At 38.5% G+C, this 12,632-nt stretch overlaps 1 protein-coding gene across 2 annotated transcripts in view; it reads right to left on the minus strand.

Annotated features, from left to right (window-relative positions):
• Positions 1-3,760: 3,760 nt before the first annotated feature.
• The window catches only part of ROCK2 (Rho associated coiled-coil containing protein kinase 2), a 95,691-nt gene continuing 86,819 nt past the window's right edge, over positions 3,761-12,632 (minus strand). The window contains exons 31-35 of one of the 2 annotated variants that reach the window (XM_021525398.3): positions 12,548-12,626; positions 12,094-12,355; positions 11,254-11,467; positions 7,859-7,971; positions 3,761-6,644 (exon numbers count right to left, since the gene is read on the minus strand). In XM_021525398.3, coding sequence (XP_021381073.2) covers positions 7,872-7,971; positions 11,254-11,467; positions 12,094-12,355; positions 12,548-12,626 — 655 coding nt within the window. In that variant the 3' untranslated portion in view covers positions 3,761-6,644; positions 7,859-7,871. The remainder of the gene's footprint in view (positions 6,645-7,858; positions 7,972-11,253; positions 11,468-12,093; positions 12,356-12,547; positions 12,627-12,632) is intronic. The other variant, XM_077782430.1, reaches the window with a different exon arrangement.

Here is a 12,632-nt window from a genome sequence, read left to right on the forward strand (position 1 = left end):
TCTAGGTGATGACAGCTGTTGAGGTCAAACAGGTGGCTGGGAGCCACAGTGAACATCACTGTAAGAATCTGACAGATCATCACTTGTGATAGATCCAGTTACAAGACCTTGACAGCCTCACAGACCTAAGCCCTGATGAACGCCCTCAGGTGTTTCCTGCCTAATGGCAAGACGGACATACAGACATTTTCAAGTTAAAGGTGTCAGCTATTCCATTCTGCATTGGCAGTAGTTTGGGGCAACTATCTCTGTCTTGGAAAAAAAATAAATCTTTGGGCCAGTGGTAAAATAAGATTTTTACATCATAGTTTTGATTAAATTTAATTTGAGATACCTGAAGAACAGTTTAAGTAATTGTCACAATTTTGTTCATACTGTTTTGTTTCATTATTTCATCTTACAACTTTCTTACATTGTCAGAAGCCTAAACAGGTGCCTCTGTGCATTATGTGGTATCACTCACTCGCAGGGAGGGAGCTTTAAGAGGGCAGACACCTTGTTTTATCTGTCAAGTATTCTGGAAAATGATGTAAAATACAGAACCTGCACCAGCCTAAAATGTGACAAGTTAAGTTGGCTACTGATGATTCTGATTCAAACTGAGTAGTAACATGGCTTCATGCTGAAAATCAATTCTACTTACCACCTTACTATAATTGCAAATCATCTGTGCTTATGCCTGCTCTGGAATGTACAAGATTCCTGCTTGTGACAGCTTTGCCCAGCAGTACCAAGACTCACACCATAGGAAAATCATAAATGGAATAACACACATCCTCTGTCTCAGTGTTCCCTCTGTCTTGTAAATCTTAACAAAGCACAAATTGGGCTTCTATAAAGCATATTTTAATTAATTACTGGAGAGAAATTCTTTCACCTTTGAACAGTTGATTATATACACATCCTGTAGAGTTGTCTTTCAAGAGTCTGACTTGTGAGACTTTTCTTTTTCCACGAAATGCACTGTCAGCACAGTCCTCATGGACTCTCTGAGCTTGTGGGTATTTTCCTCTCTCAGCATTGTTGTTTTTTTGTAGTTTGCACAGATGCTCGCCTTCCAGTAAGATAACTCCCTTTGCTGCAGCTCAGAACGGAGCTGGCAGGGGAGCTTCCCCCCATGGCTCCTGACTGGACTAAAGGCTACACAGATCCCACTGAATCTCAGTGGCCCCCAGGACACAGGGATTGTAATAAGCTGGAAAACATCACACAGACACATGAGACCATGGGATCCAGCAAGCAGCTTCAAGTCCTGAAGCTGCAGCCAGACCTGCACCCAGCTGCAAAACCTGCTTCAAGAGCCTACCAGAAAATGGAGCAGTTGAGGTCAGAGACAGTGCAAGGTGAGCCAATATGAAACGGGGCTCAGAGCTCAGGTGGGGTACCCAGCTCCTTCAGTCTTAAAAAATTAAGGGACTTAACATCTCAGGTAACTCCAAAGTTTCTACCAGTTCATTGTTAATAAAAGTAGCACATATTGAAGGCAATTCAGTGCCCAAAGCCTAAGCAGTTGGTGATCCAAAGGACATGAGGACTGGCTGTGATCTCACAAGCCTGGTGCATAGCCAGGCTTACCAAGTGGTGGCAAGAGCATCCTGGGCAAAAAACTCCCCAAAGAGTAATGACAAATGACAAGAACTACATGACATGAGGCCCACAGGGACAATATAAGACTATGCATAGAAGCAGGCACACATCTCTGAACACTGAAGGCCTAGACTTCAAGCGAAGTGGTAGGACTGAAGCATCCTATGCAGTTGTGGAAGCATTTCTGTGCAGCTCCTCCAACAAGTAAGGGCTGCAAGGACACATTATTGGACTCTCTGCCCTTTTTTTCAGGGTGATGATGTGTCTTTCCAGAGTTCTTTAAGGTATCAGGACTACATACACTTATAATTAAAATTTTGTGACCTTTCACCATGACTTTTCTTTTGAAAGATCACTTTAATCTTGCAGCTTCTACAAGATTATTGGAGCAAAAGCAGCTGCAGTCAAATCCAAGGCTTTACCCTTGCCAATACCCAATAGTAATGTGGCTTTCTTACCTTTATAAAACACTGCTTCCTGCCTACAATGTAGCAAAGATTCCAAACTCCAATTTACATTAATAAGACCTGGTAATTAGTATCCGTGTGCCAATACATTATTTTCTCTACATCCCCACTTCTTAGAGCTATTTATACAGGTACAGATTTTCCATTCATCGCAGTAGTTTCTGGGGAGAAATAGGCAGGATGTGTTTTGAGTGTTCTTCTCTGCCACGTGCACTGTAGTAGACTTGCCTAATTTCTCAGATGTGAATGTCTAAGTATATACACCTGTCCAATTTTTAGGCAAATTCAACATGGAACACAAATTTTATTTTCAGAACCACTCCATAACATCGTTTATGGAGAAAGAAGACTCCTTCTCATCCTCACGAGGGATACTTCAGAGCAGCAGGCAAACCCTATGATCCTTGGGATTCTGATAGAACCCTAAATGATTCAGAAGATCATCTTAAAAAATAAGTAATAATGTTTTCAATTTAAAGTGTACTATGTGCAGAGATAATAATTTGTAAAAAACTGTAATGCACTGAAAAAGGCACCAAGTCTGTCAGAGGTCAAGGAGTGTCTAGATCATGCTTTTATTCATATGGTTTAATTTTAGGTAGTTCTGTGAGGAGCAGAGAGTTGGACTCGATGATCCTTATAGGTCCCTTCCAACTTGATATATTCTATGATTACATGAAAAAATAAATCATTATTTTAACATGAATGTCAAGGCAAACTATCCAGGAAGGTGGAAGAGACTGAAATACTCCAGTTCACTGAACTGGACCTTGTACTGTTTGCTCTTCTGCCTCAAAAACAGAATAAGAAGGTGATTAAGGGTTTGTACAAGCAATGCAGGTAAGAAGTTTGTTTTCATGTAAGTTCCCTCTTTTCACAGCAGCATCCCAAATACAACCTCACAAGTACAGGATGGGTAAAGGCACTTGGGAACAAAATATATAATTCTCTTCTAAGGATGTTTCTCTCAAAGCTAGATGGGAAACTAATACATTGTAAGATTACAAACAGAAAGTCTCACATTTCTAATGATTGCTTGACATTAGAAACAAAAAAGAAACTAAAGAGAAAAAGCACATAATTTCAGTGGCAGCTTTCCTGGCCTTGGTGCCTTCAGAGAGCCACTGAATGCCTGTCAAAAAGTAGGTGGTTCAGTGTTTTCAAGACGCAGTAAGAGATTTAGACACCTGCAGCAAAATTTCAGTGATGTTTTAAATTTGGTCCCTATCACTGCTAAAATCCTTGAGCCTCACATGTTTCCAAGTCCTACATCCTACTGTGATGCTATGACATGTTTTTGGTTACAGCATCAGCCATGCTCAGAAGCACGAGAACCACCACAGCTTTCCTCTAGTTAAAAGCAGATTCGGTGCTGAATTGCTGGCAGTGCTGCGGTGGGGGGGCTGCACTTTGGCAGGGACCAAAAGTGGTAGGGAATTGCAGCACACAACTAGGACAGAAGTGGAAATCTTGCAGAAAGGTCTTTCTGATACCTGACAAGGTAATTCCAATGGGGTCTGCCTGTCTTTCTGTACTGGTGAGCTCTTGGATTGGGAACTAAGGAGCAACTTTCGAACAAGTGCCTTGAGCTTCTGGCTCCAAGTTTGACCTCTGGTTTTTCCAGAAGAATAATATGCAGCTTGGCTATACCATTTGTTTACTAAAGACTTGCAATGAGAGAATTTTCTATAAGTAAGTCATTCAGGCCATAAAAACGTTCTGTTTACTTAGGACAAGCCTGTAACAAAAAGAAAATATTGTAACATCAGTGACTTTCAAGACAAATACTCCTTAGTTCATGAACATGCCCTTCTCTCAATAATATTAAAAGGTCACCACTAGACAATAAGGAAACAACACAAACTCCAGGAACTAGCATTAAAGAGGTGTTTGCATTTCACAGCAGGATAAGGGAGAAGGACAGAAGAGCAGCTCTGCCTTTTGTGTCCTGGGTACAAAGCGAGGTTGGTGCACCTCCGAGCACCGGCCCCGAGGAAGCTGTGCCAGGGTAGCTCTGCTCTGAGCAGAGGTCAGAGCACAGGAGCCCAGCGCTGCCCGAGGCCCGTCCTGCTCCACGACTGCATCTCAGTGCAGCCTGCTGTACCAACAGCTAACTTGTACAAGCATGGAATTTATACACTGTGGCTAGCAAATACTATAATATAGTACATTTCCTAAAATGCCAGGTTTAGCAGGGCCCTGTGGATTCGCAGAAAATGAGGGCAAACCAGCGAGAGAAAGTGCAAAAGATCCAGCCCCAGCAGAGGAGGAGCTGCCAAACAGCTCCCTCAGAGTCTGCTCTTCCTCTGTACAAACAGGCTTTGCTGGACTGTCTTTGGAGCAGCCCTCACCCTTTCCAGATCTGCTGCAGTACTTATCATTATATTTTAATATTTCAATTAATTACCAGCTTCTCAAGTTCAGGAACTATTTTACCTTACTCAAATAGTTTATTTAAAAATATATATATATATATATAATATTCTCCAATTCAGAAAAGGATAGAACTTCCCACAATGTAACATTTTTTTATATATATATAAAATATTTATGCATTCAGTGAATGGAAACAGTTTTACTGTATACATTTTTAATGTTGTACTCTATGCAAATCTGCATTATCTAAAAATATACCGTACTTCTGTAAATCAAAACAAGCAGGGAAAAACCACTGTAGTTGTGCTCTGGGTTACAATACCTAACAGAAATGACATGATAGTTTTAGTTTTGAATTTAAGAACTCACAAAGAACATTTTACTTTGTGAGCACATAAATAGAAGACTAAATACATTCTTGCTTTGTTAAGCTGAACTGCAGTAGAGGTTACAAAATGTAAATATATTTACTAATTTTCAGTATTTCAGTGTTTCCAAGTCCACCTTTCATGATAGTGTTAAATAAAACATGGTCCTATCCTTCCAACATTTCAACACTCTTTAAAAAACAAAAACAAACAAACAAAATTTTAAAGTGAAATGTCCTCCTTCATTGAAGTGTTAGATCATATTTTAAATTACTGCACTCCCACACAATATTTTTTATATATATATATATTCTAAATATATATATATATTTATATATATATCTAAAGAGACCAAATAGGAGACTACATTTTTTACTGTCAATATGTTTAACATCACATACTGTAGTTGTATAAAACATGCATTTTCTGGGATAATTATGAACACATCATGAATGAGCCCATATATATTATATTTTTTGTACAACTCCAAGTTAAAAAAAAAAAGTCAGAATAAGTGCCTCTGAGGCCCTTTCTTCCCAGCTATCAGTTCTCAAAACACACTACTGAATTATTTACCTATACCTACAGCTATGTGCTAGAGAACCAGATTAAAACTTTAAAATACATCTACAGTATGTTTCACTTTTCTTAAAGTTTGTGACAGTCCTCAGATATTGTGTTGTGAAATGTAAAAACAGTCACAGATTCTTTTATTTTCCAGAAAAAAACAAAACAAAACAAAACAAAAAAAAAAAAAACCAACAAAACACATCTAGGAGAGTATGTAAAAAACAAGGCAAAATGAAGTTTCATAGCACTTAATGAGGGTTAATATAAGTCAATAACTAGTATTGAGGTTTGTAAAAAGGGCTGGATGAGCAGTTACATGTACAAGCAAATGGTCTGGTAAATCCCATGCTCTCAGACATTGTTTCTGTAACCAACACTTCTCCACCCTTAAAACCAGTTGATATACATTCAAAATAGGTTGACACTGATATACTTAATAGGTGTAAAAATAGTGCACTATTTTTTCTGCCACAAAGCAAAACTGCATCCTAAGAGCTGGTAAACTTTCTTTCTCCTTAAACAGAAAGAATGGGCAAAAAAACCTTGAAAAAAATTTAAATTAAGGCAATTAGACAGGTAAAAGGGGATTGCCCATGATGATGTAGCTGAAACTAGTATATACTTCAAACCTATACTAGCTGCTGAACACTGACATGCAGCTTCTGACAGATGTGTGTGAATGATATAAACTTCAACATTATGGCTTTATACAAGTGCATAGTTGCAACTGCAATAAGTAACGGTATCTGATTAATAAGCATAAAAAAATAAAGTGGAAAGATTTTTAAACCCCTCTTGCAGTATTACAGTACAATATATATACACAGTTTAATGGTCACTTCTCACAAATGCAGTCTATATCACTATGGTGGATCTTCCTCAGGTTCTACTTGTAGACGTGCTGGTGGCATCTTTATGAAAGCTGAAAAGTCAGTTTCTTCCATTTCAATACTCATCCCTCTTGATCCTTTTATGAAATGTAGTGTATGTGTCTTGCCAAGAAAGCTTTTGTGGAACAGAGTTTAAAAGGTTACCTAACATATCCTTTGACTATTTACCAACCATTCCTCAACTGATCAGTCACTTGGGAGAATACAGGAAAACCCTTAGAGATTAGTAATTTATATTGCAGCAAAAATGTAAACCTCTGATATATATAGCACAATCTCTCAGGAAAATATATATTTTTAATATATTTTGGGATATGTTTCAGTCTTGCTGTAATGGGAAGAAAATTATCACCTTGACTGTGTCTGCATTCACGGAAAGCAGTTAGCTGAAAAAGAAGCAGGAAGTTTGGTCAGTAAATGCAACAAATGTAAATCTGACAATAAATACTTGTTCAAAATCTTCCCTTAAGATGGGCTCATCACTGTACTTGAGAGAAGCACCTTTCCTCTGCATCCAACAGCAACATTACTTCAGTATTGCACATCCTTGCACACTGTAATTCCAAATCAATTAAACCCCCTTGCAATACATGAGGGTGAAGTACAATATGCACAGTGTAATAGTTACTTCTAAAAGATTAGTAATCAGTGGACTTTTAATACACAAAGATGCAGTATATTTAATTAACATAATGCTCATTACTGTGAACACTAAGCCAGTTAAGTTCTGCAGGAGCTTGTTCCTCAGTTCCCTGAGCACACAGCAGAGGAGCTGCCCCAGTGCCACTGTTATACAGCTGAGATACATCTTGCATACTGTCTAAAACAATTCTTAGCCATTTAACATTTAGGTTTTTTCTGTGTAAATATAAGATTGCATCAATGTGTGAAATAATCAGATCCTGAAGTCTATAGAACAGGTAAAGCTATTCACAATACATCCAGAATTAAGCCATAGGACAAATCAGATCACTGCAATGGCCGGATCTTTCTAAAGCAGTCAAGGGAACCACACCACGGAAGCTGCAAACCCGTCTGTTTACATAGTTTTCAAATGCGTGGTTAGGTACCCAGAAAGCACAGCACTGCAAAGGAAAGCCAAGTCAAATTCACTTCAGAACAGAGGTAGAAAAGCAAAATGCAAAACTCCAGTGATTTCATGTCTGCTAGCCATAGACCAGTTTATATTCAAAGCTTAAAACTGAAAAGTGTTTGTAAATACCAAATCTATTTCAGCTGAACATCCAACTGCTACATCTCCCATTTATCCTTCAAATATTCGATGCTGAGGTTAGCAGTATTAGCATTAGAGATGGGCAATGACCTTGAAAACAGAAGTTTTGGGGTTTTTTTCAGGCAGGCAGACATGAATTTTGAAAAAAAAAATCTAAGATTAGAAAAATAAAAACACTGGCAAAGGCAACAACTGTGTTTTAATGAAAATGACTCCTCTAGAAGTTCAATATGATGAACAGAATCTCATTTTTCTATTTAAAATTTAAAATGAGATCTTGTATTTTCTCTGTTTTGAGAAACAAAATCCAACATAGCATGCTGTATTCAAAGGCAAACAAATCCATTCCTCTCTATGTAGATTTACCCCTTATACTTCTTCAGAAATCAAAAACATCGTCATCATCATCATCATCACCATCAATATCATCAACATCATCAAAGGACCAATCCCAGTCCTTAAATGCCAGATCAAGTAATCTGCAACAGGAGGGTTTGATGTTTAAAGAGTGTCATACTTTTATAAAAGACTTGAAAATTCCTTTTGCTATCACTAAACCTTTTTAACTGAAAGACTGTTTAAGGTAGATGGGTTTGTTCCTTTGCCTATTACAAGTATGAAGGTTCAGTTAGAGTTCATTTAAATTAAGAATATTGCTTTCATTGCAAATTCATCTCAAAAATCATTCCATTCAATATAGAATTCTTACCATATTCATTTTTTTCCTGAATTTCAATAGGAAACACCAACATGTGCCTTTTTTAAAATTAGCTGCTTTCTGTTTTGTTGCTGTTCTTGCTGATTGTGGTGGTTTCATGCTCTCCTGCTATGCCCTTCCAGACAATAATATAAACCTAACAATTTTTCCAATAAAATCAAGTGATTTTGAGTGCTGAAAAGAACACTGAATAAGATAGCACTTCATCTGAATGTATAAACAAATATAGCAGGATTTTACTGTATCCCAAATACAGGGTGATTACACTATGAAGCTATTCTGTAGCTCATTATTTAAAGTTAAGCAATGCCAAAAAAGAGGATATATCGACTTGTTGTCTAGGCCTCCCTGTCTTTGCTCCTTGTATGGTCACTATAGAACAAAGAAGGCAAGCAAGGCAAACCCTGTCAGCAAATGAGTCATTTTACTTATCTGAGGCATTTATTTTGGGATGGGGTGAATCATTGTCTAGGAACACTTGTCTCTTTCTGTTGCAATATCTTAACTACTAACTTTTCAACTGCTATAGCTACAACAAATGAAACCTAGCCTAGTCACTTCTCCAGGGAGCTGGAAGGATCCTAATTAGGGTTGTATGCCAAGCATAGGATGCAGGCATGGAAACCTTACCCTAAGAGAGCATCAATATAAACATGCTACATTGTTTAATACAGTAAATCACACATTTTAAACAAAATGGGTCTTGGGAATTTGGATTTCCAGGCTTTAAACTATTTAAATCTTTAAATGTGATATAGCCCTGAAAAGGCTCAGTATTCATTTGTTACATGAACTATGGCTATTACACTTAAACAATTTATTAGGAAGTAAAATACATTGAAATTGGGTTTCTTTCAATTTGGAATTATCCATTTGGAATTATCTGTTAGCCATTTCTCAAATGGTTAAGCAGAAATTATATGGTCCTGTATGAAAAACTGGTTTGCCCTTTCTTAAATCCTCGCAGATTTAAGAAGAAAAACAGCCATGAAAACCTTGAAGAAACCATCATTGTGCGAAATTCCTAGCAGGGACAGCATTTGTAGGACCAGGCAGCTTGGAAGGGACCCCAGGAGATTTCTAACCCAACCTCCTGCTCAAAGCAGGGTCAGATACAAAGCCAGCCCGGGATATTCAAGGCCTTGTCCTGTCAGCTGTTGAGAACCTCCAGGGATGGAGCCTGTCCAGCCTCAGTGGCCTCCCTCTCTGCATTGGCTTTTCCTTCTATCCAGCTGGAGTGTCTCCTGGTTCAGGTGAGCCCCTTGCTTCTCACCATGCAGCACTGACGAGCCTGGCTCTGTCTCTTGGACATCCTCCCCAGAGGGGGGGCAGGCTGCCATAGGAGCCCTGGACATGGCCATCATCCGGCTGAACAAGCCCAGCTCCCTCAGGAATCTGCTATGACCATCCTGGTGGCCTCTGCCTGGTCCTCCCCCAGTGTGTTGATGTCTGGCTGGAATTTGGGGGCTCAGAGGTAGAGGCAGTGTTGTGCTGCAGACTATGGAGTGTATGGAGAGGGGTATAATCTCTTCCCTCAGTCACCTAGCTGCCAGGGCCTACTGCTCAGTACCAAGATTGAACTGGCAACTTCATTCTTAACATAGTTCATGAAGGAAAATTAATTATTTCATATGGTAAGCACTTGCACAAAAGCCTCATAGAAGCAACACTGAGATATAAATTTACCGTAGCAATATTTATGAGTATGTGGTTTCTAATTAAATGTGTTTAAATCCATATAAATTCCCACTGGTTTGACAGACCTGCATTATTCTGGTAATAGGTGACATGACCTCACAAAGCTACACTTTTCATCTGTTAGGTACATTTGTGAGGCTAACTTGGAAACTTAAAATGAAGTGCTTTACACACAAAAACACTCAGCCCCCTTCTTTTCCTACCAGTATATAATGGTAAATACTATGCTATGAAAGCATTTTGTACCAAAGTTCAAGACTGAAAAAGCTGTATTAGAAGGAGAAGAATTATTTGCAGAACACCTAACAATAGTTATTGAAAAAAATCAGAATTTATATACCTTTATATGTTAACAGCAAGAAACAGAGTAATACCATTAAGTTAGACTGTAAACAGTATGCAGAAGAAAAGTGATCTACTTGTTCCCCAAATCGTCATGAATGTTTTCCTGATTCATGCTTTCAGTCCTATCACTGATACTTTGATTATTTTTGCACAAAGAAACTCTTCAATAGTTGGTCACTAAAAAGTGATTTAAAAGCTTTTTTTCTTCATGATTATAATAGATCTATTAATTTAAAATCCAAATTATGAGGTCTGATTCTGTTTAAAATATGTAAATTAAATCACCAAAAATTAGACTGTATGAAGGTTGGGAGGGAAGTGAAATAAAATTACTCTAAGTCCTTCCACCACTATGCATTTCCACCCATTAAAATACCAGTATCTCTTTAAGATCCTTCATAGCATAAGGATGTTTTGTGGTAATAGCAGCATCACAGCAAGAGTGTGTTTCCCTGCATTCTCCATGGTACCTCTGTCCACTCACCCAGCCCAAGGTCTCACCCAACCACCTGGGATACTTGTGCCAGTCTGGTCACAGAAAAAAGGAGAGCAATCCCATCTAGGCACTGCCAAATTACCTCTCTGGGGAAAAATGTTAAATCTTTGCCAAACTGGAATATTGCAATGAACAAAATAACTGAGACCAACCTTTTCACAGGCTGCCAGTACTGAGAACTGACATAAACAAATATAAACTAGTACTGCAGGTGATGAAAAACGCAAACTGGAAAAAAAAACAGAAACTCTGCCCTGCACAATCATATAAATGTTACCTGCAGAATGCTATCAACTTCCACAGCACAGCAGATAGGATTCTGATGCTCAGAAGTGAACCAGAAGAAAACTAACAATTTTTGTATGGGCAATTTTTACCCAATCAGAAGAATCTGATTAGGAATCATGATACATTAGCATGAGTCCTTCTACCCTGAATAAGAAATTGAAACTAATTGTAGTAAAACATTCAGAACAATGAATTAAATAGCAGCTCTTGTGTCACCTTGGTTTGTTTGGAGGGAGCTGTCGACTTGGTCGTCTGATGGACTGGTTCGGCTGTACCTTCATGGAAGTTCTGGGCGAAGATCGAGCAAAGGGATCTGGTGCTGGAGGCTTCTTGGGTATTTTTTTCACCAGTCGGCTCACCCATTTTTGCTGTTCTTCCGTAGAATTAGCTAACAGTAGTAGATTCTTTGCCGTAGAAATATCATAGTACACTGTAATAAGATTTTAAAAATAAAAATTAGTATCTTTATTATTCTAAACATGGCCCCACATCAAAAATTAGCTGTCAGATTAGCATACTCTCATACTTGAAGTAGAAGAATCAGCAGAGAGATCAAAACTAAAATGAACCAGTAGGTTTCCTGTCTGCTGACAGTGCCTACACCTTGTATTTCAAGAGTAACAACTTAGTACTGTGGAAGATACACATTCAAGTGGAAGAAAACACGGGTAATGCGAAGAGGTGTGACAGAGACTAAGAAATTATATAACCTTGAGTCACAAGGAGCAGCCTTCACCAAATGTAACCCCTTCCATAGCGCTGTTGTCTCCCACAGCAGAGCACAACACTCAGTGTGAGCACCTGACAACCACCATGCTCTGCTGCACGAGGATGGCAACACAACAGGCACATGCACACCACAGCCACGTGTCATGAACTCAAAGAAGAGTGACCCTCATGGAGACACTCTTGGAAAGGGGCTGATGGCCACATACTAATAAAAGAGAAACAAACCTTTATGTTTAGTTGGTGTCAGACCATTACTAGAATCCTCTGATCTATCAGAATGCCTTGTGACTCCAGCACTATCTGCATATTCAAATACTTGCTATTTACCTTTGCAAGGTGCTATAATCTCTTCCTTTTTATCCATGTGGTCTTTGTGACATTTGATATGGCAGCGGCGACATTCCAGAGCAGGAGGAGGTTTGAACATGTGCCACAGGGGCTTCATACAAGCTTCACAATTCGTTGGGAAGTGGTAAAGAGTAGGTATGAACTCATGTCCTTTGTGACAAATGTAATTTGACTTCTCTCCCATGGGCTCCACAGGAAATTCCTGTTCCTTTTTGCTCTCTCCTTCATTAGCATATAGGATCTAGAATGAAAGCAAAATAATCTCAATACTCCTAGTTGGCAAATATAAATTCACAGTCATTATCTAAATACAAAGATTGAAGAAGTACATTTTTCAATGATTTTTTAGTAACTATTTCATTAGACAATACTTTTGACAATGTCTGAAATGCCATGTCTGTTACACTAGAAACATTAATTTATTAATAAATACCTGGAATATCCTAGGAATTTCCTTGGAATCTGCTCTGTACACATCAGTCTGAGTGACTGGTCGGACATGGAAGAGCTTGCTATAA

The sequence above is a fragment of the Lonchura striata genome, chromosome 3, assembly GCF_046129695.1.
Source record: "Lonchura striata isolate bLonStr1 chromosome 3, bLonStr1.mat, whole genome shotgun sequence".
NCBI lineage: Eukaryota > Metazoa > Chordata > Aves > Passeriformes > Estrildidae > Lonchura > Lonchura striata.